General features: G+C 46.1%; 2 protein-coding genes and 1 long non-coding RNA gene across 3 annotated transcripts; all 3 read left to right on the top strand.

Annotated features, from left to right (window-relative positions):
- Positions 1-515: 515 nt before the first annotated feature.
- On the top strand, positions 516-2,688 carry LOC135826056 (uncharacterized). Its single transcript, XR_010555201.1, has 2 exons — positions 516-637; positions 2,056-2,688. It is a non-coding gene; the product is annotated as an uncharacterized LOC135826056 (long non-coding RNA).
- A 1,628-nt stretch (positions 2,689-4,316) lies between these two features.
- Positions 4,317-11,214, top strand: LOC135825872 (uncharacterized). The gene is made up of 5 exons (XM_065338506.1): positions 4,317-4,550; positions 5,375-5,566; positions 6,411-6,539; positions 9,548-9,639; positions 10,082-11,214. The coding sequence occupies exons 1-5, from the start codon at positions 4,460-4,462 to the stop codon at positions 10,535-10,537; spliced, it is 960 nt and encodes a 319-aa protein (XP_065194578.1). The 5' UTR covers positions 4,317-4,459; the 3' UTR covers positions 10,538-11,214.
- A 945-nt stretch (positions 11,215-12,159) lies between these two features.
- On the top strand, positions 12,160-20,663 carry LOC135826756 (uncharacterized). Its single transcript, XM_065339360.1, has 5 exons — positions 12,160-12,334; positions 13,350-13,541; positions 13,861-13,989; positions 14,621-14,751; positions 20,208-20,663. The coding sequence occupies exons 1-5, from the start codon at positions 12,262-12,264 to the stop codon at positions 20,661-20,663; spliced, it is 981 nt and encodes a 326-aa protein (XP_065195432.1). The 5' UTR covers positions 12,160-12,261.
- The last annotated feature ends 3,327 nt before the right edge of the window (positions 20,664-23,990 follow it).

The following is a 23,990-nucleotide window of genomic DNA, read 5'->3' as shown; positions in this document are numbered from 1 at the left end:
TCTACGACGAAGCGTTCTTGAGATATTTCACTTTGAAATTGCAAAAACGGGGGCCGCGCCCTGACGTCATGCGGCCATTTGGTTACATCATCACGGGCTGCCTACGTCATTGTGGCATAGTCGTTTCTCTTCGCCAATCTACAAGCACTAATTTTAGTTGGTATTTCAAGGGAAGATGGGCGATTCCGAACAATCCTCTGTCCCCAGCAATGAAGGCAGCGATGCTGAGGCCAGTGAGGACGACCAACAGCCCACCGCCGCGTATGGTTGGGGCAGGGAGCCCAGATACTCTGCTGAGGAGCTGCCATCGCGTGTAACAAATGTTGAGGAAGAAGATGCTTCAGCAGCTGCGTCCGACAGAAGACGAGTAGCTTGGCCACCAGAATCTCGATTCGCTTGGGACTCCGACTGGTGCGAGCGTGGACAAAAGTGTATAACCATGCCCAGCCCGCGGGAATGATTTTGCTGGTAGGATGCTGCCGTCGCTGTCGACAAGACGGCCCAAGGTGTCTTGCGTAGCGGACCTCGCAGATTACGAGATCGTATCCTTGCATTAGGCTGTGCCCATCACTGCTCTTCGAGGTTATCTCGACATGCAGAAGCCGCCAATGCCAGTGACAGAAGAGTCTGACATTAGGTAAGCCTCAATTAGTTTGCCTTGACTTGTCTTGTGAGGATCGCGTATCAGCATGATACACTTATTCTTATTTTTTGGGGGAAATTTATTGTTGTCAGGCGCACTACAGTAGGCGTCGCACAAGAAAGACATTGTACTGGTAGTTATCACAAGTTTCATGCATGACACAAACAAATTTCTCTTTGCTCCGAGTATGTCTTGACTTATCTTGTGAGGATCGATGCACGTCATGTTTTGTGTGTAACTTATTGTTGTCAGGCATAGCACGAACAACGTTGTTCTGTACTATAGCTATCACAAGTTTTCATGCATGACTCACACCTTGTCTTTGTCATTTTCCCTTGGATTGGTACAAGATCTGCAAAGTATGGTAGGTAGTGTTCTGTTGGTGAAGAGAGCACTGCACACAGTTTATGAGCACCATGGATGCATTTGATCACACCCGAACACATACTTTATCGTTTCAAGCGATAGACTTTGTCAATAAACTCGTTCTCTAGTATACCATGGCATGCAACGTACAAGCGTGGGGTCAAGAAAGCGTACACCAAAATAATGCACAAATTCTGGCAGGAGAGTAAGAAATCTGCACTTTCTGACCAAGACATCTCTGTACTAGTAGGTAATCGAACGCGTCCTAATCAGTATTCATCCCCCAGATCATTGGAATTCAATTTGAAATCAGCAATTATGGTAAATTCTACAAGACCCTCCATCTTTGTACCAGTGGACACTAAATTAGTATGGCGCACGCACTGAAAGTGCAGGTAGGTACCGGTAGGTGCAATACAGCGCATATGTAGAGTAAATGAGTATTTGACTACAGGTCCTCCCTCGTTAGTAGATAATCCCTGGACCGTCGAAAAAGTTATCTTATAACGAGACTTATCTTGTAGCAGGACTTGCAGGTAAAGGTGAAATAGGCACTACTTCGTACTTACCGGGGCTACCCTCGATACAGCATAAATTATCGATGCTTCAACTCGTTATAAGATAATTGAAAATCTCCAAGTTACTCCAACATAACTCTTCCTTGGATGCAAAGGATCGTCCATATTCACGAATACATAGACATAATACGTTTGCTCTTTCTGCTTTATCCAACGTGTTTTGGCCTTGGTCCTGCATGGTCAATATTATCTTATACTGAGGGTTTGGCACTCCAGGAACCTGGTCAAAGGGTCGTTATAACGGATTTTATGTACTAACGGATTATGTTGTAACCGGACCTGTAAACAGGTGTATAGACCACGTTTTGCCAGGGGATTTCCGCTTTCTATTTACTAACGGGGTTTATGTAGTAACCGGACTCGTTATAATGAGGGAAGACCTGTATAATAATTATTACGGTACAGCAATGTGGTATGTGTACAAGCACTCATCATACACATTCCATATGACATTCTGTGTTTGTGTAGATCTCTACGCTATGCGGCACACAGGCAGTACACACTATGTACACGGCAAATTGGGCAAGCACGTTCGTTGTCGTCTTCCAGCCTGCGTTGTGAATACCATCAGGCAAAGATATCCAAATCCTGCACCACCTCAGCCTTCTCAGGAGGCTTCCACCTGGAATTTGGCAGGGAAACACGCTTCTCCAAGGCAGGAACATTGAGGTTGCCATTTGCAACCGCTACCACCTCACACATGAGCTTGTCAACATACTCATCGCTCTTTCTGTCGTATAATTTTCTATTTGGCCACAGTCTTCTTTATGCTTTGAGAACTGGACTTTATACCTTCCTATCGCGGTCTTTTTGGTTGTGCTGTGGCGACGGTTGACATTGACGTCGTCAAGAGCTGCGAGATGTGCGTGTCCAATCATCCCCAGAATTGAGAAACGAATGCGTTTGAGAATGTAGTTTGGCAGGACACTGTGATATACCTGCATGGCAAAAAGAATGTGGAGAAAACACACTTGCTTAGACAATATACTGCTGTATGAGAAAATGGAAACTTCACCGTACAGGACGACTCTTGTTCTCAATTGCATTGTTCGTTTCATTCCCTGTGTTGCCCATAAGAGACGGGAGCAAAAATGTTCAGCAGATGTTTGTTGTCTTCTGGCGTGGAGTGGCGGCGTCATTAGATGTACACATAGTCATTTCACTAAGTACACCACTACTACAGCATATGTACTATCCTTAGGCTAGCGTGCGTGCGAGTTAGTTTGAGTATGTTGGTGCGTATGTGTGTGTGTTGTTGTGTTTGTGTGTGTGCACGCACACGCGCGCGCGCATGTGGGTGAAGGTGTGAGTGCATGTGTATAATATGTGTAGTTTCCACTGTAGCTCGTGTAAAAACGCTCTCATCTCGGGATCTCCGCTGCCTGGCGTCTACCAAGTACCATGCATGGTCGACTGGTGTCTTGCGCGGCTGAGTAGATCTGCTACGTGCACGTGTGTGTGAACAGATAGGCCTACAACTACGATGATTGTGGTAACGCGAAATAATATTACGGAGGATTAGCAAGACGAAATTCGCGTTCGCGTTCGCTCTCCAAGGAAAGTCGAACTCAGTGACGGAATTCGCGTGATGAGAAGGATTAGCAAACAGAATTCGCACATGCATGACGTTGACACGACGTACATTGCGTACAGACACTACAGCGTGGTAAATTTATGACTGCCCTGACACGAATCCGCGATTCGTGTTCCGACTACTTTTCCGAACGAAAAATGCGAAAGTACGCAATCCAGTTCGCGAACTGAAAAATGTTTGCGAACGCGAACGCGAATTTCGTCTTGCTAATCCTCCGTAATTACTCACCGCTGCTTACAGCCGCTAGTCGACGGTTGATTTCATGTCGAAGTCGGCGTTGGAGCATTGGCTGAGAAATCGGCCTAGTCACAGTAGTGCGGACCAGGAATGACGTTGTTCTCATGTGACAACCAATCACGTACAAATACAGTGCTGGCAACTGAAATCCGACCCCTTAGCGGTGCGTTCACATTCTAGCGGTCTCTGTTTCGTAGTTTTACCATCCCGTGTTGGGTCTTTGCGATGTGAGCGCAACGCTTAGGGGGTCGGATTTCAGTTGCCAGCACTGTATATTACGAGGGAATCGTGTGAAGATTAGACTTGTAAACTACACACCGTACACAAGTGACAGTGTGACAGTAGAGAGGTTAAGATGCACGTTATTTCCGACGTGACGCGCAATTTCACGTCAAGTTTGGCGTAAAACTCCAAATTTCGACGTGAGCAGCAGGTCACTCGCGTTGATTTTTCGACGTGCGAGCCAAATAACGCGAGCTGGACTTCCGCGTCACGTTAGAAATAACGTGCATCTTAACCTCTCTAGTGGGACAGTGTGAGTTGACGTTGTGTGGAGGTACCGGAAACACACAGGACATTCTGTAGTGATTTACTTTTTAAAAGTTTTGTTTGCAAGAGAGAACAGGCACCCTAATTTTGATGTTTTCATTCGTATCCACTGCACCTCCAGTGTACATCCGGCTGATCGTCCCTGGCGAATGTGTCAGACAGTGGATGAGGCAGGAAATAGCGTGTGAGCGGAGCTAGCTGTACGCGGCATGTTAAACAAGACAGCGACGACAGGGACGCTGTTTCTTCGATCACACTGTCCGCTCCTATCCCGCTCCATACTATGCTCTCCGAAGTAGTTCCAAGGAATTGCATCATCGCCCGAACCTATAAGAGAAAGACCCCTGTTCTGTTTCTTCCATAACTGACGGGAGATGCAAGTGGCAGTAGTTAAAGTTGAGTTGAGTTGAGAAGCAGTGCAGAGAATCTTTCACGGGCTCCTTGAACTTTGCTGGGGTCGATCGTTGCGTTCTCAATCGCCCTATCGATACCATGGCGTCTCTACCAGCTCATCAGACTCTGGGCATCGTTAGGTTCGTGGCCGCGACCATGATTCTGCTCGTGTTCCATCACCATGTTGAAGGTACGTATGCACACACGAATCGCCCCACTCGTTCATCCATTCCGTCATTCCTTCATTCCTTCATTCATGAAATTGCGCTTGAGGTAGGAGCACGGGTGTTCCAAATGGGAAAGACAAGCCTTAGTTTTCCTTAAATTTCCAGGTCCTATAAATGCTGATGCCATATTCATTTAATCTAGCTTGTATAGTCTATAGCAACATGATTGTAGTCTGCGATCTACAGGCACGCGGAGCAGTGGTGTTCGCTTGGCAAAACTGATGCAGGAAGTGCAATCCACACAGTCAATCACTGTAGATACGTGTAGTGCAGTACACACATCCTGAGAACCATATGCACCAGACAATGTGGCTGGCTGTATAGTACATCTGTAGCTCAGTCCAGTGATTAGCCTGATGGATATACCCAGGTACAAAGAGGAGGGAGAGAGAGAGAAAGAGAGAGAGATAGATAGATAGATAGATAGATAGATAGAGAGAGAGAGAGAGAGAGAGAGAGAGAGAGAGAGAGAGAGAGAGAGAGGTAGAGGGAGAGCGAGAGAGAGAGAGAGAGAGAGAGAGAGAGAGAGAGAGAGAGAGAGAGAGAGAGAGAGAGAGAGAGAGGTAGAACAGGATTGAAATGGGATGATTCGATGCAATGGGAGGGTAAGGAACGATATCAGCCAAGGGCCAGAATGTCAAGCTGGCCACATATATTTGACAGGCATGTGACAGGCATACATCATCTTTTCACTATCACTGTCTTGTTAATGCTGTCGTTTTGTCCCACAATACGAAGTCAACTGTACTAATATTACTCATGTGTACATCTCCGCTATCTCTAACAGCCGCTGCAGACAGCTGCGTGGTGAAAAGAATGCTCAAGGCTGGTATTCCTCCGAGCGACGCCAGGACGTATGAGCGACGTGCTCTGTCCGGTAGGTTTTCAGAGAAGACGCTGATCGCCATACCTGCAGACGTCCTGGCGTTCATCCTGAAGTCACCAATGGGGCACGCACGTGCCATTCAGCAATGCATACGTAAGTAGCCATCCATTCTGATCCGGAGTTATTGTGTGTTCGCTTCTCTTTCAGGCCTCCATGCGTTCATGCCAATAACTCCTTCGCTTTCTTGTTATTGGGCAACTTGCCCGTTAGAATCTGCGAAGTAAAATAAACAACAACAACAACAACAAACTCGCTTCTGGCCAAGCCTACACATCATATGTAACGCATAATTATAAAGGAGTAAAGTGCTAGAAAACAATTTGACTAGCGGCTGCCAGAAATCGATTTCAACTGATATAATTTAAAATGGGTATTCTAGAGTTATTTATACGGCACGCAGGCGCACACGGTGGTCAGTCCGCTCATAATGACATAGCTGGTAGTGTGCCAGTCCAATCATGAAGGCGGTAAGATGAAAATCTACATGTACGCTCTGTTGACGCTGCAAAAATGCTTATCATCTCCCTCCCTCCCTCCCCCCCCTCTCCCCCCCTCTCCCCCCTCTCCCCCCTCTCCCCCCCTCTCCCCCCCTCTCTCTCTCTCTCTCTCTCTCTCTCTCTCTCTCTCTCTCTCTCTCTCTCTCTCTCTCTCTCTCTCTCTCTCTCTCTCTCTCTCTCTCTCTCTCTCTCTCTCTCTCTCTCTCTCTCTCTCTCTCTCTCTCTCTCTCTCTCTCTCTCTCTCTCTCTCTCTCTCTCTCTCTCTCTCTCTCTCCCCTTAGCTCTCTCCCTTTTGAAATTCGCTTCCAAAGAATTGGGCACCATTGCCCGTTTGGCCTTGCGAAGCAAAATAAAAATCAACAACATGTACTAACTGACATTGTCAAAGACTAGATCTTGTGTTGTGTTGTTACTTGTTCTCTCCTGGGAATCCTCTGCAGTGAAAACATCGACAGCATGTAAGAAGTATTCGCCTTGCCTGAACGGTGGACAGTGTCAGCTAGCACTTTCCAAGAAGTCATACGGTTGCAAATGTGATGTTCACTTCACTGGTGATTACTGTGAGAAAGGTAACACAAGTTGGATATTGAAGACTCTCGAACATTCGTGACTCTGCTTTCCCAGATAGAATTGAACAATCGAAAGGTCTATTCGCCTTAGCTTCAGCTAAGACAGTTCTCAGGAGTCAGCTCGGTCAAATTCGAAGTCATTTTGTGAAAGATGACTGCTCCAGATGTTAGAGCTATTCCAGGTCTTCCTGGCGTCTGATTGACACCTAGATGTACATGTAGCTGACAGACGACTACCGTCTGCAACACAAGCAGGGTGTGATTCATTCTTCTACATGTAGGTGGGCCAAGCACCATGTACCTGATGTACACGGTCTGGCATTCTTCTACTGTAGCGGACATGGAAATCCAGTCCATTGACCGGGGCTGGCGCCCTCTCGGCCTAAGGCTCAGCGCGTACAGAACGCTGCGTGCAGTGAACATGTTATTTATTATTATTGAAATAAATAAGATAAATTGTGCACTCATAACAACAGCAAAAATGAAGAAAGTCAAGTTCCATAACGTTTTCTTGTGACTGTCATCAGTGGAACGCCGTCACATAAAAATGTAATAACTAAAACACACACTTATATACATGTAGCTAATATGGTGACAGTCACAAGAAAACTTTATGGAACTTGACTTTCTTCATTTTGCTGTTGTTATGAGTGCACAATTTATCTTATTTATTGCCATTTTACGACTATTGTCTCCTCGTCGATTGTTTAATTATTATATATATTTGAGGATTTCCCAAAGACGTAGTCTAAATTGAAGGGAGTTGCATTATAATGGGAGGCTGTAGGGTTGAGATAGCAGACAGTGGAGGGCTAATGATTCGTAATGAACAGCCTAGCAAGAGAAATACAATTATGCTGAATGTTCCAGAATGGTCCTTTACTCAATGATACCTTTAGCCTCGGGGTATGCCTTGAAATACGAAATGTACCGAAACAGAAACACAAAAATTAATAAGAATAAGGGCAATGCTCAAAGAAGGAGGACAGAGGCACGTCAGTGAGGAGTGGCATGTTGATCCGATGCGACCAGCGCGCTGCAGCGCATAATAATAATTATGTGTACCGCTTACCCACGGCTGCATGGCCAGCGCCCTGGGGCCGCTAGACGTGCGACCGGATTTCCATGTCCACGACAGTAGTTTGCTCCAGACGGCAGTGGGGAGTCAAACAAGAGTCACTGTCAGTCAGTCGGCAGGAAGTGCGAGCTCGAACTTTCGGAGTAGCCACCTTCTGCTAGAATAATCACCGTAGGTGATAAAGTCACTGCATCTCAGGAATCACAGGCCAAGTTTTGACTCTTCATTTAACGCGGTGTACGTATGCCAACAGTAGCGCGGATCGGTATGGGTTTCAATTTCATTGCTACGATGTCTCAAATGCTCCTCTCGTTTTTCAACTAACTGTAACGGCACGCTCAAACCCTGTAGGCTGTACGGAGACCTTTATTTGAGCGTGGCATGATAACATCCACCGTTCTACAAGTTATCATCAAGTGTTTTCCTTCATTTTGATTATTATTATTTTCCTCTGGTTGCATGTGCGACTGTATTTACAGTTGAGTCAAGTTGTTTTAGTCCCCTGATCCCCTGATCCCCTGATCCCCTGATCCCCCGATCCCCTGATCCCATGGTCTCTGGTTGTAGTCCCCTGATCCCATAGTTTCTGGTTGTAGTCCCCTGATCCCATAGTCTCTGGTTGTAGTCCCCTGATCCCATAGTTTCTGGTTGTAGTCCCCTGATCCCATAGTCTCTGGTTGTAGTCCCCTGATCCCATAGTTTCTGGTTGTAGTCCCCTGATCCCATAGTCTCTGGTTGTAGTCCCCTGATCCCATAGTCTCTGTTTGTAGTCCCCTGATCCCATAGTCTCTGGTTGTAGTCCCCTGATCCCATAGTTTCTGGTTGTAGTCCCCTGATCCCATAGTTTCTGGTTGTAGTCCCCTGATCCCATAGTTTCTGGTTGTAGTCCCCTGATCCCATAGTCTCTGTTTGTAGTCCCCTGATCCCATAGTCTCTGGTTGTAGTCCCCTGATCCCATAGTTTCTGGTTGTAGTCCCCTGATCCCATAGTCTCTGGTTGTAGTCCCCTGATCCCATAGTCTCTGTTTGTAGTCCCCTGATCCCATAGTCTCTGGTTGTAGTCCCCTGATCCCATAGTTTCTGGTTGTAGTCCCCTGATCCCATAGTTTCTGGTTGTAGTCCCCTGATCCCATAGTCTCTGGTTGTAGTCCCCTGATCCCATAGTTTCTGGTTGTAGTCCCCTGATCCCATAGTCTCTGGTTGTAGTCCCCTGATCCCATAGTTTCTGGTTGTAGTCCCCTGATCCCATAGTCTCTGGTTGTAGTCCCCTGATCCCATAGTCTCTGTTTGTAGTCCCCTGATCCCATAGTCTCTGGTTGTAGTCCCCTGATCCCATAGTTTCTGGTTGTAGTCCCCTGATCCCATAGTTTCTGGTTGTAGTCCCCTGATCCCATAGTTTCTGGTTGTAGTCCCCTGATCCCATAGTCTCTGTTTGTAGTCCCCTGATCCCATAGTCTCTGGTTGTAGTCCCCTGATCCCATAGTTTCTGGTTGTAGTCCCCTGATCCCATAGTCTCTGGTTGTAGTCCCCTGATCCCATAGTCTCTGTTTGTAGTCCCCTGATCCCATAGTCTCTGGTTGTAGTCCCCTGATCCCATAGTTTCTGGTTGTAGTCCCCTGATCCCATAGTTTCTGGTTGTAGTCCCCTGATCCCATAGTTTCTGGTTGTAGTCCCCTGATCCCATAGTCTCTGTTTGTAGTCCCCTGATCCCATAGTCTCTGGTTGTAGTCCCCTGATCCCATAGTTTCTGGTTGTAGTCCCCTGATCACATAGTTTCTGTTGTAGTCCCCTGATCCCATAGTCTCTGGTTGTTTCTGACGTCTGTCAAACTCATTGCCGCATACATGTACATGTAGGTGTACATTTACATGTACATGTATTGTACTAGCCGACACTGTGTCTGCATTCTGTCCTTTGTTGCTTACCATCAGCACACCCTGCCTCCAGTCACGCCCTGCAGCAACTTAAAGATACGGTTGTGCGTCTCCAGAAGAACGTGAAAGTGCTCCAGGAAAGAACGAAGGTGAGTTTGGAAAAGCTAGAGTAGACGATCCCAATAACATCCAGGCAGGTGTTCGTTTCTAAGAGTTTCGTAATAATCATGTTCGGTCATTGGAGAAAGCGAACTTTTCCTTCTGTTAATCAAGTATATCCTGAAACTATGAAGAATATAGCGTTGTTTAAATCTGCTAATTCACCTTAGAACCTTCCAAGTTGGAAGGCTGTTGGAGTGCGCATCTAACGGTAGCCAGTTAGTTGTAGAACGTCGGTCCGTGTCGTGCAATGTGATGGCATGAGCTGATTGTTTAGTAACTGGTGGTGTTAAAGGACATTATCGCGTAACTTTTAGTTCCTTGGTCCTTTTTCTTTTCTATAATTCTTCTGTCCAGAAAGGTACACACTTTTCAGGTTACCTTATCGCTTCTGGTGTTTCTCTTTCCTGTTTCCACTTTGGTGCATTCCAGTATCATGGCACAGGTTGTAATCTTCGAACTCTTGGATACAAGTATCAGAGTCGGCACTCTATCAACAATGACCTGGATGAAGGACAGATTGCATCAGTGACGTTCAGGAAGAAGTATGCCAACACCGTACTGAAGTTGTCCTATTCTGGAAATATACGCACATTAGTGGCACACCAAACTGCACGTTGGTACTTCAAGATCGACAATAGGGAGTGTGAAAGACCCACTAAGATTGATATAGTTTTGCGCCAGGGTGCCCTCCTTAACACCCACGTGCCATCCTTACTAACCGGTATCTGTGAGTCGACTAACAGTAAAGGAACTAACATTGCAGTTGGAGATCACACGATTACTGTTCATGTTGGAAGAGCTCTGGGCCATGGCAATGCTAACCCATACACAGGTTTGACATCCACCTCCATTCTCGAGATTCAAGAAATGTGTCCACAATTTTAACATCCTACCGTAACGTAAGCACGTTGGCAAAAAGGCACAATTAGTTACACAGTATGAGAGCTGTGCTGGGGCACGCTGGTTTCTATGCCACCACTTCTGTTTCTTTCTGTACAGCATGCGTAGGGAGCCACCAACACATTTCACGTTTTAGCACAACTTGTAATTCTCCTTATCCACCTCTTTTATTCTTGTAAAGAACTTAGAAGCTCCATTTTAGACTAGTCGACGTTGCAGAAAACCTCACTGCGCAGTCGAGTCCAGTCCTTGCCTACGGCAGTGCGCATAGAATTCCTCCAAACGTTCACCAATGTGGGTATCGTCACTTTCTTCCCTAACACCTTTGCCTTTTCACATTGTATGGTTATGCTATGATTACCACCCCAAATGCTATGATTACCACACCAAATTTTTCAGTACTTGGATTGTGTTCTACTCCTCCAGGAATTGTAAATTGTGTTTTGTTTTCCCGTAAAAACAGGTTCTGTTTTTTCTTTTCCTAAGTTGATCCGGTATCAACCGGGAATTGCACACTATGTGGCAGTGTCACACTTGTAGCGATTCTCAAACCCCTCAAGCTTTTTTTTTACTAGAGCCACGTAAACCCGTCATGTGTGAGCCATGAATAAGGGGAGTGGTGGCGTGGTCTGGGATGCTCTGCCGACCTTGGGTCTCGGCTTCATCACAACCAGGCGCGCCAATAGCAGAGAGAGAAAGAGAGGCAGAGAGACAGAGACATAGACAGAGAGAGAGATAGAGAGAGAGAGAGAGGAGAGAGAGAGGAAATGGTAATTCTCTTGTGGCATAGCTCAGATGGTCAGAGCATGGCTCCAGACAAGCTAGGTTCCATGTGACAGTTCTGGCGGGGTTGGAATTAAATGTCTCTTTTCAGATCAGTGCACTCTTGGGGTCTTGGTCATCACACATCTACCTCCTACCTCAAAAGTAAAGTCAGTAAGTGCGGGACGTAGGTAAAAAAGGAGTTCAGGTTCCGATACAACTGGTTTGCAGATCTAACTAGAGTTGCTGCTAGATTTCTCGCCTTTCTCTCTCCCCTCTCTATTTCTCGCCTTTCTCTCTCCCCTCTCTATTTCTCGCCTTTCTCTCTCCCCTCTCTATACCTCGCCGTTCTCTCTCCCCTCTCTATTTCTTTCTCTTTCTATCTTCTTTCCTGTTAGATTTCTGTCTCCATTTAGCGGTCTATTTCTGTCTCCATCTACTTTTCGTACTACTCTCTCAGACCCCTTTCGAACTGGACAAGTTCCATGCCACACAGTGGTTCAATATTTTGGTGCTTGGTGACAGAGCCTGTGGTCGGCTAGGTCTTTTTGTGTACACCGCTGACAGAGAGGAGCAATGTCATTTTCTCCTGTCGCCAGGGAATTTGCCCATTTATTGTATCATGATTAGCTGTTGACAGACGAGAGCCTCAACTCGTCGAATACCCATGTCAAGATCTCAACCACAATGGCTGTCCACAGTGGCAACAATACAAGCCACCTCGATCTCCCCTATCCCACTTCGACAAGGCACTGGGTCTCGAAATGGTCCATGTATTTTCTGTCTATCAAGGCATTCAGAGTAAGTACTTCAACTTTCCCAGACGATTGGGCGCTAGTATTCGAGTCAGAAGTGTGATAGAACGAGTAGCCCATTTTCTGGAACGATTGCCAGGGCCGAGGTCATTTCTTTGTTGAGAACATTCATTCCCAGTTTCTTGCCGCATCATGGCCAAGTTGGCTATGAAATTCATCTTGCTCATCAGTGTGCTTGTCCTGTGCTGTGGCTGCAATGTTGAAGGTACGTATTACTTGTGTGCATGACTATAACGAAAGGTCAAAGACTACTATCATGTACATAATTTACATTTATGCTAGTTGAGGGTAAACCACGATGAAGCGACTCCCCGCTGTAAGGATAAGGCTGGTAAATGCACGTGCTGAAAACCTGCTTCCCCTTTCAGCTTGTAACGCGGCTAAAATACACGTGAAAGTAATTTTTTAACGTGTTCTGTCTCCTTGATTGACTACCGGTAAAATACTGGACAGATTTAACTACTACATCATTAGTAGCACTCGAAGCATTTGGTATAATTATGCTCAGCAAAGCTACAGCATTTCTGCAGGCAAGCCGCTAGATGTGCGAACTGTTTAGGGAAATTCCCCCTTGCGCAGAAAGATTACAAGATGTAGTCGGTTGATAAACATACATAGCAACCTCATAATGTACATGTAACTACTTTGGAACGTCGTCTGATCAGAGGCAGCTGTTCTCTGAACTGCACTGACTGCCATACTTCCTCTGGTTTTGCTCGCGATCATACGCGATGGGTTCATGAATCCTGAATCATGATGTACAGTGTACAATGATTATGTCATGTAGATTTACATGACTTGTTTTGACTTGTTTTGCATATGTTGCTCCGGAAGTTCCTTACAAGGCGTATAGTAGTAGATCTATAATTATTATTATCCCTGGTAACAGAAACCAGACAGCGGATGGTGGTCCATGCTGTTGCTGTTTTGTGAGAACACAAACTACCGTTACTAGTGTGTACTTCACTTGCCCACTCAAGACCTGCTTCGTACATCTACTCGTGCTGGGCTCCTGGTTACGTACAGCCTTGTGACAGGCAGCTGAGAAACCTGGCACGTTCGCAAAGTCGCTGACGCTCCGACCTGCACAGGATGGCATTAATTTTGTGAGTCATGTCAGTGCGTTGTCAATTATAATTATTAATAAAATCATTCCAGGACATGTAGCAGCACCAGCGTAGCTTCCTTTACACTTTACTTGTCATTGCTGCATCGTACAGGTACTGGTGATAGCTGTATGGTGAGGAGAATGCTGAAGGCTGGTGTTGCACAGCGCAAAGCACTGCAGTACGAGCAACGTGCTCTCTTGGCTACGATGTCGGAGGCCAATGTTGCTGATACACCCGTCAGTGTGCTGGAGTTTGTGTTCCAATCATCAAGAGCTGAAGCTAGTTCCATTCAACACTGCATATGTAAGTGAAAACCCTACAGTTATACATACCCTTTTCAGAATTACACGTAGGCAACTAGGTAAAACATTGATTATCATGTACACGCAGCTTGGTTATTGGACACGCAGTCTGCTTGGTCTGGCCATTCAAGTAGATAACTCACCAAGATTGCGACACAGGTGATGATCACTAACACGAGCATGGTAAAATTATCAAAAAAATAATTCTAGAGAAAACCTGGCACCGCATTCTCGGGCAGTAAGACCAGAACTCTTCGGATGATGAATATCAAAACTGTGTTTGTCTTATTGTGCATCATGTGTTCTTTACGTGTTTGCAGTACAAACATCTGAAGTTTGCAAGACCTTCTCCCCCTGTCTCAATGGTGGTCAGTGTCAGTTGTCGCTGTCCAATACGTCATACGTATGCAAGTGTCATCCTGACTTCACTGGGGACTATTGTCAGACACGTAAGTCCAAATTACTCTTTCATGGCAAGACTGTTTTAATTTACAAATTAGTGCGGCATAAGATGAGAAAACCTGGAAATTTTCACATTGTTACATTCTTTGTTGGAGTGTGTAATGACCTCACTGCTACGTGATAATGTCGTATAAGTATGAGCAAGAAAAACACATTCTTTCTCCTTGGTTCAACTTGCCAAGCTGAACCATGACCTGCGTGTGCAAAGGAAAGAGATGTTTTCAAAAGCCTTTCCCTTTTTTTGAAAATGTAGTGCTGCAATTCATGTTATTGCAGGATGTTATGTCACCGTTTCACGTTTTAGTTCCGTTGTGTACGCTGTTACAACGCTCCCGTTTCGTTTCAAAATGATCAAAGTTCAGTTGTATTTTGCGCTCATTTCGAGTTGATCTCCAGTTCCAAGGTGTCCATAAGTTGTGCAACGAGCCCTTTTGCATGGTTGTTTTAGCCCCAAAGGAAACCAACCTCCAGAATTTGAGCGAAGTCGGAGAGATGGCCCAGCCAAGCTTTTCTGGTTTTCTCAGACATGCTCGCAGCTCCATAATTGATCAGTTTCATCCATTCATTCATTCATTCATTCAATTTTAAAGCTGTTATGTAATTCCCACTTTTGAGCAGCTCACCCAGCTCCATTGGACGAGTTCAGAAGTCTACAGGACAACGTAACCAAGCTGGAGAAGCTGCTGCAAGACAGAACATTACAGGACAAAGTAACAAAGCTGGAGAAGCTGCTGCAGGACAGAACACAGGTAAGACAACGAGGCAACTATCCCCATAAAGAAATTCCCACTGCTGTAATTTAAGACGAGAGAGCTTGGAAGCTCAGGGCCCTATGCTATGCTTTTTTGTCTTGATGACCTAGACAAAAAAAAAGCATAGGGATGTTATAAATTCCTTTTTTTAAGACATAACCTGGGATTCGAACCCGCACTATCGCGCGCCCTGCATGCATCCCCCGATACACTTCGCATACATACTAATTCTTCCAAGTTGTTTCACATTGTGATCTTGCATTTGAAAGCCCTATTTGAATATGCATTCAAACGACCCACGTGCCCTTTGCTAGGTTACGACCAATCAGCAGCCTCGTAGAGCGGGCTTTGATATTCCATCAAAGCCCGCTGTCATTGACAACCTGTACGAGAAAACCATCAAAGCCCGCTGCCATTGGCAACTGTACGACAAAACCATCAAAGCCCTGATCATGCCCAATCTCAGTCTTTTCAAGGTGATCTGGCTATAAGAACAAGAAACCGATAGGGGTGGTGGTCGGGGATGCGGTGGCTCTCAACTTGTGGAGTTGGAAATCTAGCTCCAGCACCGCAGAACTCTCAGCAGTAGGCAGCGTGAGCAAGGCGTGTATGGTGGAAGTGAAAATACTTCCGTGACTCTTCAGCCACGTCTGGCTCTTGACACGGAGTCCTGAGAAATTTCTCAACTTGTGGAGTTGGGAATCTAGCTCCAGCACCGCAGAGCTCTCAGCAGTATGCAGCGTGAGCAAGGCGTGTATGGTGGATGTGAAAATACTTCCGTGACTCTTCAGCCACGTCTGGCTCTTGACACGGAGTACTGAGAAATTTCTCACGAAACAGGTTTTACATTACTTTCCCTTTGCTGTAATCTCTGTGTGAAACTTACGAACGGGACAAAAACGACATGCACTTTAGACTTCAGGCTGCTCTGAAATCCCAAACGAAAGGCCGACATTGTCCACACTCGAGATCACCCAAAGAATGAAGCGAGTTTGATTCTAAATCAAAAAAAATGTTGGGGATCGTCTGAAGCATATTCAAGCGAGGTACAGTCGGGCTTGATGACTGATCAAAGCCCTCGGGCCCAGCCCTTGGGCCTACGGCCCTCGGGCTGGACCCTTGGGCTTTGATCAGCCATCAAGCCCTCTGTACCTCGCTTGATTATCTACTTGTGGCCAGCCGTCCTGTATGGTACGGTACGGTAGGGGATAGGTACGATCGAGGGTAATACGACACCGTCTCTCGTACCGTACCGTACCATCAAACACAGCTGGCTACATACAGCTGCCCGCAATATTCAAATAGGGCTTTCAAACGCAAGATAATAACGTAAAGCAACTTGGAAGAATGGGTATGAATGCGAAGTGTATGGGAGAATGCATGTAGGGCGATAGTGCGGGTTCGAATCCCAGGATATGCCTTAAAATAAAAGGAGAATTGAAAAATTTATAACATCCTATGCTTTTTTGCCGCCAGATACGGATAGCGCCAGGCGTGACACAAACAAACAAACACACAAACAAATACCAAATTTAAGCTGTGTGGACCCTGGCCCGTTACTGAAGTAACGTCTTCTGCATAGCTACGGGAATAAACAGTCACTAGTAGAGGCTCACACCACAGCTACCAAAATAAATGAAAAAGAAGTAGGACACCGGTACAGGTATAGAGAAGGGGAAACTTGAACAAAGCGTTGCTGCTGTTCCTCGCAGTTCAACTCGTTGAATTTCTGTTCCGAGAGCACTGCATTATGTAGGGCTATCCGAGCCAAAACATCACGAGGGATACCAACTTAAAGTGAAGCTCCGCATCCAGCGCGACGAACACCTCGTCAGTACCAGGCAGCAGAGTGAGTCGTTCGTATCCTCTTCATCATTCTCAACGCCATCATTATCGCGAGCAGAATCCCCATTATTCTCAGTGGTAGATTGCCCAAGTGTCCAAAGAGTTAAAAGAAAACATTGGCACAGTGTACTTGTAGTAAAGTGGAGTAATTCTTGTTGGCAAAAGATCTTCTTCTGAACTGTTCCAAACCCAGTTTCTTGTGTCAAAGTGGTCGGCTCTTGGACCTAGCTTCAAGTCGGGTTCGTCAACACTGCTCCAGCGACGTGTTTTGTTCCATCCAGAGGGAATAGGGGGGTGCAGCAGCAACAACAACACTGCCAGCAACAACAACAACAACAACAACAACAACAACAACAACAACAACAACAACAACAACAACAACAACAACAACAACAACAACAACAACAACAACAACAACAACAACAACAACAACAACAACAACAACAACAACAACAACAACCACAACCACAACAACAACAACAACAACAACAACAACAGCAACAACAACAACAACAACAACAACAACAACAACAACAACAACAACTTTAGCTTTTTAGTTTTAGCTTTGCCCGCTACTTTTCAGCGAAATGCAGCCTTGGTGATGACCTTGATGCCAGCAACCTCCCGTATGTACGCCCGCGATCTGATGCTTGTCTGAGTACCATCCACTTTAGGTCACGAACCGTATGCCGTGAACTGAGGAAGATTGTCCCGTCCAAAGCCACTGGCTCGGATGGTGTACCAGGACGATTGTTGAAGCAGTGCTGTGAGGAATTGTGCAGGCCTGTGGCCCAGCTCTTCAGCAAAGCATTCCGCCAAGGCCGGCAACCGTCACTGTGGAAGCTTGCCTCAGTTGTACCTGTGCACAAGAAGGGTTCGAAGTCCGCAACAAAGAACTACCGACCCATATCCCTGCTGCCAATACTGTCAAAGGTCATGGAAGCTATCATCAATCGTAGCCTAATGGGATTCCTTGAGCGGCGGCACATCCTCACCACTAACCAGTACGGCTTCCGCTCCGGCCTGGGAATGCAGGACCTCCTTACCCTACTACACCATCGTTGGAGGACCGTGGCTGCAGGGGGCGGAGCTGTGCGGGTTGTTGCTGTGGATATTGCTGGAGCGTTCGATCGAGTCTCCCACCCAGGTGTGATCCACAAAGCCCAGCAGTACGGTGTATCCGGCATGCTCCTTGCATGGTTGAGGGACTACCTGCTGGACAGGCGCCTGAGTGTTGTCGTTTGGTGGGCAGTTGTCCAGCCCACACCGCATCACAGCCGGTGTTCTGCAAGGTAGCTTGTTGGGACCGACACTGTTCCTCGTCTACACGAACGATGCCGATGACCACCTTCCACCGGGTGTAGATCTGGCCGCTTATGCCGACGACACAACGCTGTTTCAGTGCCTGTCCACCATGGATACCATTGACCACAGCTCGACAATCCTGCAAAATGCTCTCGATGCCCTTGTGAATCGGGGCACCAGCTGGAGAATTGCGTTCGAGCCAGCCAAGTCCCAGGCCATGACTATTGACCATCACCGCCCTGCCTGGGACCTCCCAGCAGTACAGTTTGCGGGTGTCCCCCTGAATGGAGAGAGTAACCTCAAGCTTCTTGGGGTAACCTTGGACAGCCAACTTTCCCACCGCAACCACCTCCGTACCATCGCCATCAGAGCACGCCAGCGTCTCGGGCTCCTGCGGAAGGCCTCGCCGCTCCTGGATTCTCGCAGCCGAGCTACAGTGTACCGTGGGTTTGTACGCCCAGTAATGGAGTACTGCCCATTGGTCTGGATGGGCGCAGCAGATTGTCACTTGCAGCGACTTGACCAGACGCAGCGCTCAGCCCTCCACTTGATTGGCCCCGGCGCAATGCTGCAAAGCCTGTCTATCCGGCGCATGGTAGCTGCGTGTACCTACATTTACAAGCTACTGTGCTCGAATCCTACCAGCCCACTTCGTCAGCTCTTGCCTCCCTCTCAAGCCACCCGACCAGCCCATGTTCGACCCACTCGTCTCTCTCTCGTCCGTCTCGACATGCATAACTACCAGCTTGAGACAGGGCTACCTGTCAATAGCCGGGAAAGTTGCCGTAGAGCTTTCCCCGCCTGTGCTGTCCCTGTATGGAATGCCCTGCCACCCGCCTTCCTCAGCCAGCCACCTGACCGGAAACGGCTGCAAAGTTTCAAAGTGTCTGTCTTCTGGCACCTCCGTGCCCAGCAATGGCACTGGGCCACTGACACTTTGTAAGATGTATGCACATCTGCCCACACACTGCTGCATATTGCCATACGCCTCGTGCCCTGCTTACTCTTTTCCTCTGGATCTGAATGTGCACCCCTTACGCATTATATAATTATACTTTATTTAGTTCTCTCCCCCTCTCTTGCCCCCAACCCTCCCCGCTCGCGCTCTCTCTCTCTCCCCCCCCCCCCTCTCTCTCTCTCTCTCTCTCTCTCTCTCTTCTCTCTCTCTCTCTCTCTCTCTCATTTTTTTAAATACTTTTTAGTTCTCTTATTTACTGAAGTAGTTCTCTTGCTCCCCAACCCTCCCCGCTGTCTCTCTCTCTCTCTCTCTCTCTCTCTCTCTCTCTCTCTCTCTCTCTCTCTCTCTCTCTCTCTCTCTCTCCTCGCTCTCTCTCCTCTCTCTCTCTCCTCTCTCTCTCTCTCTCTCTCTCTCCTCTCTCTCTCTCTCTCTCTCTCTCTCTCTCTCTCTCTCTCTCTCTCTCTCTCTCTCTCTCTCTCTCTCTCTCTCCTCTCTCTCTCTCTCACTCTCTCTCTTTCTCTATCTCTCTCTCTCTCTCTCTCTCTCTCTCTCTCTCTCTCTCTCTCTCTCTCTCTCTCTCTCTCTTTCTATCTCTCTCTTTCTGTCTAAGTTTCTCTCTCTTTCTCTCTCTGCTATTGGCGCGCCTGGTTGTGATGAAGCCGAGACCCAAGGTCGGCAGAGCATCCCAGACCACACCACCACTCCCCTTATTCATGGCTCACACATGACGGGTTTACGTGGCTCTAGTAAAAAAAACAAAAAAACAACAACAACAACAACAAATACAACAACAACAACAACAAATACAACAACAACAACAACAACAACAACAACAACAACAACAACAACAACAACAACAACAACAACAACAACAACAACAACAACAACAACAACAACAACAACAACAACAACAACAACAACAACAACAACAAACAAGCTCGAGTGTTGCGAAAGCCCAACCTTCTTGTTATTCCAACCACGGTTAAAGGTTTATATTTTGATGAGATACATGTATGAGGTGTCTTTAGTACAACGGTGATTCCTGAAGAGTATTGTACGAAAACGTGTTCCAAAAATCTTTTCTCCATCAATTTGATGTCCCTCATATATTTCTTCTTTCCTTTTAGATTGTTTTCGCATCGTCTCCATCGCTTGGCATTGTTAAATCGGTGCAATGTCACTTCAGCTCGCCCTCCTTGTTGCGATATTAAAATTTCGTCAGTACTTCGAAGTACATGTATGATGGAAAACATATGTACTAATACTGATGATGTTCAGATACTCTCAGGTGAACTTATTGCATCAGCAATTTTGTATTTCCTTTTTCGCTTTTGGTGCATTTCAGTATCTGGGCACAGGCTGTAATCTTCGAACTCTTGGATATAAGTATCAGAGTCGGCACTCTATCAACAATGACATGGATGAAGGACTGATTGCATCCGTGACGTTTAGGAAGAAGTATGCCAACACTGTACTGAAGTTATCCTATTCTGGCGATATACGTGTACTTGTATCAGGCGGTGATGCACGTTGGCACTTCAAGATCGACGGCCAGGAATGTGCCAGACCCAGTAAGATTGATATCGTCATGTACCAAAGTTCCAGCGGTGGTATCCACGTCCCGTCTTTACTGACCGGCGTATGTGAGTCGACTGCCAGCAATGGAGCCAACCTAGCAGCTGGACATCACACGATTGCTGTGCATGTTGGCAGAATTCCGGGTCGTGGCAATGGAAATCCATACACAGGTTGGCTGTCCATGTCCATTCTCGAGATTCAAGAAATGTGTCCACAATTTTAGTATCTGATGTTAATTAAAACGGAAGGGTGCTTTGGAAAAAAGCACGATTAGCAGTACGATAATTATGAAATCAGCGGTAAAACCATTATCATACTCAAGCATACAGTCGTGTTGATTTCATAATAATATTATCATACTGCTAATCGTGCTTTTTTTCCATAGCATTCTTCCGTTTTAATCAACATCAGACACTAAAACGGCTGTATGCTTGGGTATGATAATGGTTATGCTGCTGATTTTGTTTCTACTTTGTGCGATGTACGTTTTATCTTGAGCATTTCGACATTCAGAAAGTGGTGGACATTACGCAACTGCATTGCAAATAAAAGGAGGTTTGTCAACTGACAACCGCTCTTTTCAGTTGCTATTCGCTCGGCGCATGCGCTGGATGAAAATTCTTTTATCAGTGATGTCGAAAAAATTATTGACGTTTCGGGCCAGTCACCCATCGTCAGAACGATACATTACGACCGTCGATACAATTATTGGACATGTCATAATAGTTTTCTCTTCTTTTGTTTTGTTGTCTGTTTCTTCATCTTTCCAGTGAAAACTACTTGATTTTCTTGCCACTTCTACTTCAAAGTAGAACATTCGTTTAGCTGTACTTCGAAGTATTATACTTCATGCTTGCCTCCCCCTTCCTCATCATTGCCCTGATGATGCCCAATGGTCGAAATGTTAGCAGAAGGCTATTTTGTGCAACTGAGAGCCTGTTCGGGGAATGGACGTGTTTACGAGATGTACATTTGTGCACAACGTAATCTTCACCTTTCACTAAACTTCAATTTGAAAAACTTTGAAATTCCATCTATTGCAGCTGTGTCATACTGAAGTACATGTGCAGTACATGTATATGTACAAGTACTTTCAAATATTACACAGCAATGAATCAAATAAGTCCCTTTCCGCTGTTACTCCGAGTTTCGTGTGAAAGTCTTCATCAGACAGCATAAGCAGCCTAGGGACTTTAGTTTAGACAACTGCCTACATGTACATGTACATGTACATGTAGATCACAACAATGTCATGATCTAAGACTAAGAGGCTCTTGTCAGTCACCGTAAAGTCGACGTAATTTCGTAAAGTCCGATTACGGTAGGTCTGTTCATGCTGAGCGATCCAGTGGCCCGCGAGGAGGCACTGACAGTGTATTCTCAAGGAATCATTGAAGACGTCCGGCGGGGTGCGAACCGGCAACGACTACGACGCTTGGTTGATATACAATTATGTGTACATGACTTACTCAACCTGCGGACAGCATGCTGTTTCGTTCTTTGTGAACTCATCAGCGCAGCACAGAGGAAATGAGGCCAAACCTGATAGCAATGAAAATAAAAAAGCATGACTTGTATAGATGGCTTTGTGAAGGATACGACTGAGCTCTGCTGGTGAGACATTACGTTAGCAACACATAGCTGTCAGGAGATCGCGTAAAGTATACCATTAGGCTGTCGAGAAAATAGGACCAGAGGTGTCGCCACACTTCGTCGAGATTTAGTTCACACCGCGATGCTTCATCGCGAGCCATTTCACAACCCCGCCGGTCACAGATGAGGCGATGTATTGCAGGCGCTATTGGAAAACCCCACTGAACACAGTATGGGACGTGTGATCTCTCGAAACAACGACATACCACCATAACACCGGATATAGTTTGTAGTAAAATGAGGTTCCTCCAGAATTGCAATTTTCGTGTTCCACTCATCAGTGGAGGATACGGAACCAAGATAATAATTATGTAAAAGAAGCATTGAGCATTGCACAATTTCGTGCACAACACAATCTTCGCCCAGAAAGCACCCTTCAAGAGAAAGCACCCCAAACCTACACAGGATGCTAGAGACAGACGTACTAGTTAGCCAACGCTTGACTCAACGCAACAAACCGTACAGCCTGGAGCAGGGAGTAATACCATTACACTACATCAAGGTCTGGAGCACAGCGCGTATTGCTAGCTACTGTTCTGCAGTTACCAGGTGAGAAAAAGGCCAAGGGGAAGCACAAGTACAGACAGACATGTGACATGTTACTTTGTAGACCTGATAGTGGATCATGGCCGAACATTTGATTGAGATATTACTATGTATCATTATTAGTGATTTTCAGAGAAGAGACCACTTGATTTGAAGATGGTGTATGTTGGGGTTTTCGGACATGTATTCTCACTAACCAATTACTTCAAAAAGTATATTCATATAATTATTATGTTTTTGGCAGGCAGGCATAGCAGGATGGTCTAAAGACCATGATTGGGAAACAGAAGGTACAGGTTTCAAGTCCTGCTTGGAAGCGGAAGGATTTATTTACAGCCGTGCTGCGACCCACAGTTAATTGGCAACTCGTGGCCTGGCGAGAGGGAAACATGGATGCAGTGAATGGGATTTTCGGTCTTTGACCACTTTCTGGTGAGCTGATCTACTCACCTCCCACCGCTTTAGGAGCTGCATCTGCGCCTTGATCCTTGAAGGGTGGTGGCGTTCCTACGGATGCGGAAAACTCGGTTTCCACTATTTTGTTACTGGTTTGAGGGAAAGACGTAAACGGGAATTTTTTAAATTATGTTGTTGGCCCTAAAGCGGACAGGTCGAGGAACCTAGTAATTCAATAGTGATTCAGCATTACAACCCCCAGGCCAAAAACAGGAGCATACAATGTAATGTAAGACATTTACATGACATCGTACAGTCATGTAAATGTCTGGTTCGAGTCGTGGTGGGTGTTCTTCTGATTTACCCGTATTCCATTCTCTCCACAAGTGAGTAAATGCCTCTTTGGTAATCATTTGATTTCTCCTGCTCTCTGGACTTCCGACTGCTGAGTGAGGAGCTTTAGCAGGGCAATGATGATACTACTACTACTTCCAGTGGAATCGGATTAAAATCCCCTAAGCTAATAATAAATTTATTATTCCTGAAGATGGGCCTGGCCCGAAGATTTGGATATTTATTATTTTTGGAAGAATTTGTAGCCAAGAGACCGTTTTCGAGTACTGGTGTATAACTGTGTGAAACATGAATTGGCTACAGTGGAGTCTGCACACCCTTAGGAAGCTCCGATCCCCTATTCGTATATGACACCTTTGTTGAAAGGCAAATGTCGATGTTCTTGTCTGAGAGACCACAATGCGATAATCTGCATAGACAGCCTAGTCTTTGTGAAATCACCGCTGTCAGTCTGGTGATTTACCCTCTTGTCAATGTGTGTGAACTGTGACGATGACAGCAGTCTGTGCAGCAGTCAAGAGACAAGTGCCCATCACCGATGTCAAGATGTAACCAGAAGTTCAGTTAAGAGACAGTAGTCACACATGCCGCACCATCCCCC

Source organism: Sycon ciliatum, chromosome 10 (genome assembly GCF_964019385.1).
Source record: "Sycon ciliatum chromosome 10, ocSycCili1.1, whole genome shotgun sequence".
Taxonomy (NCBI): domain Eukaryota; kingdom Metazoa; phylum Porifera; class Calcarea; order Leucosolenida; family Sycettidae; genus Sycon; species Sycon ciliatum.
Note: the sequence above shows the minus strand (reverse complement) of the source record. Positions and strands in the feature narration are given on the sequence as shown.

Coding starts and splice junctions, on each gene's coding strand:
- LOC135825872 (XM_065338506.1), top strand. CDS start 4,460: ATGGCGTCTCTACCAGCTCATCAGACTCTGGGCATCGTTAGGTTCGTG. Junction 5,567..6,410: donor TGCCATTCAGCAATGCATAC/GTAAGTAGCCAT, acceptor AATCCTCTGCAG/TGAAAACATCGACAGCATGT. Junction 6,540..9,547: donor TGGTGATTACTGTGAGAAAG/GTAACACAAGTT, acceptor GCTTACCATCAG/CACACCCTGCCTCCAGTCAC.
- LOC135826756 (XM_065339360.1), top strand. CDS start 12,262: ATGGCCAAGTTGGCTATGAAATTCATCTTGCTCATCAGTGTGCTTGTC. Junction 12,335..13,349: donor CTGTGGCTGCAATGTTGAAG/GTACGTATTACT, acceptor TGCATCGTACAG/GTACTGGTGATAGCTGTATG. Junction 13,542..13,860: donor TTCCATTCAACACTGCATAT/GTAAGTGAAAAC, acceptor ACGTGTTTGCAG/TACAAACATCTGAAGTTTGC.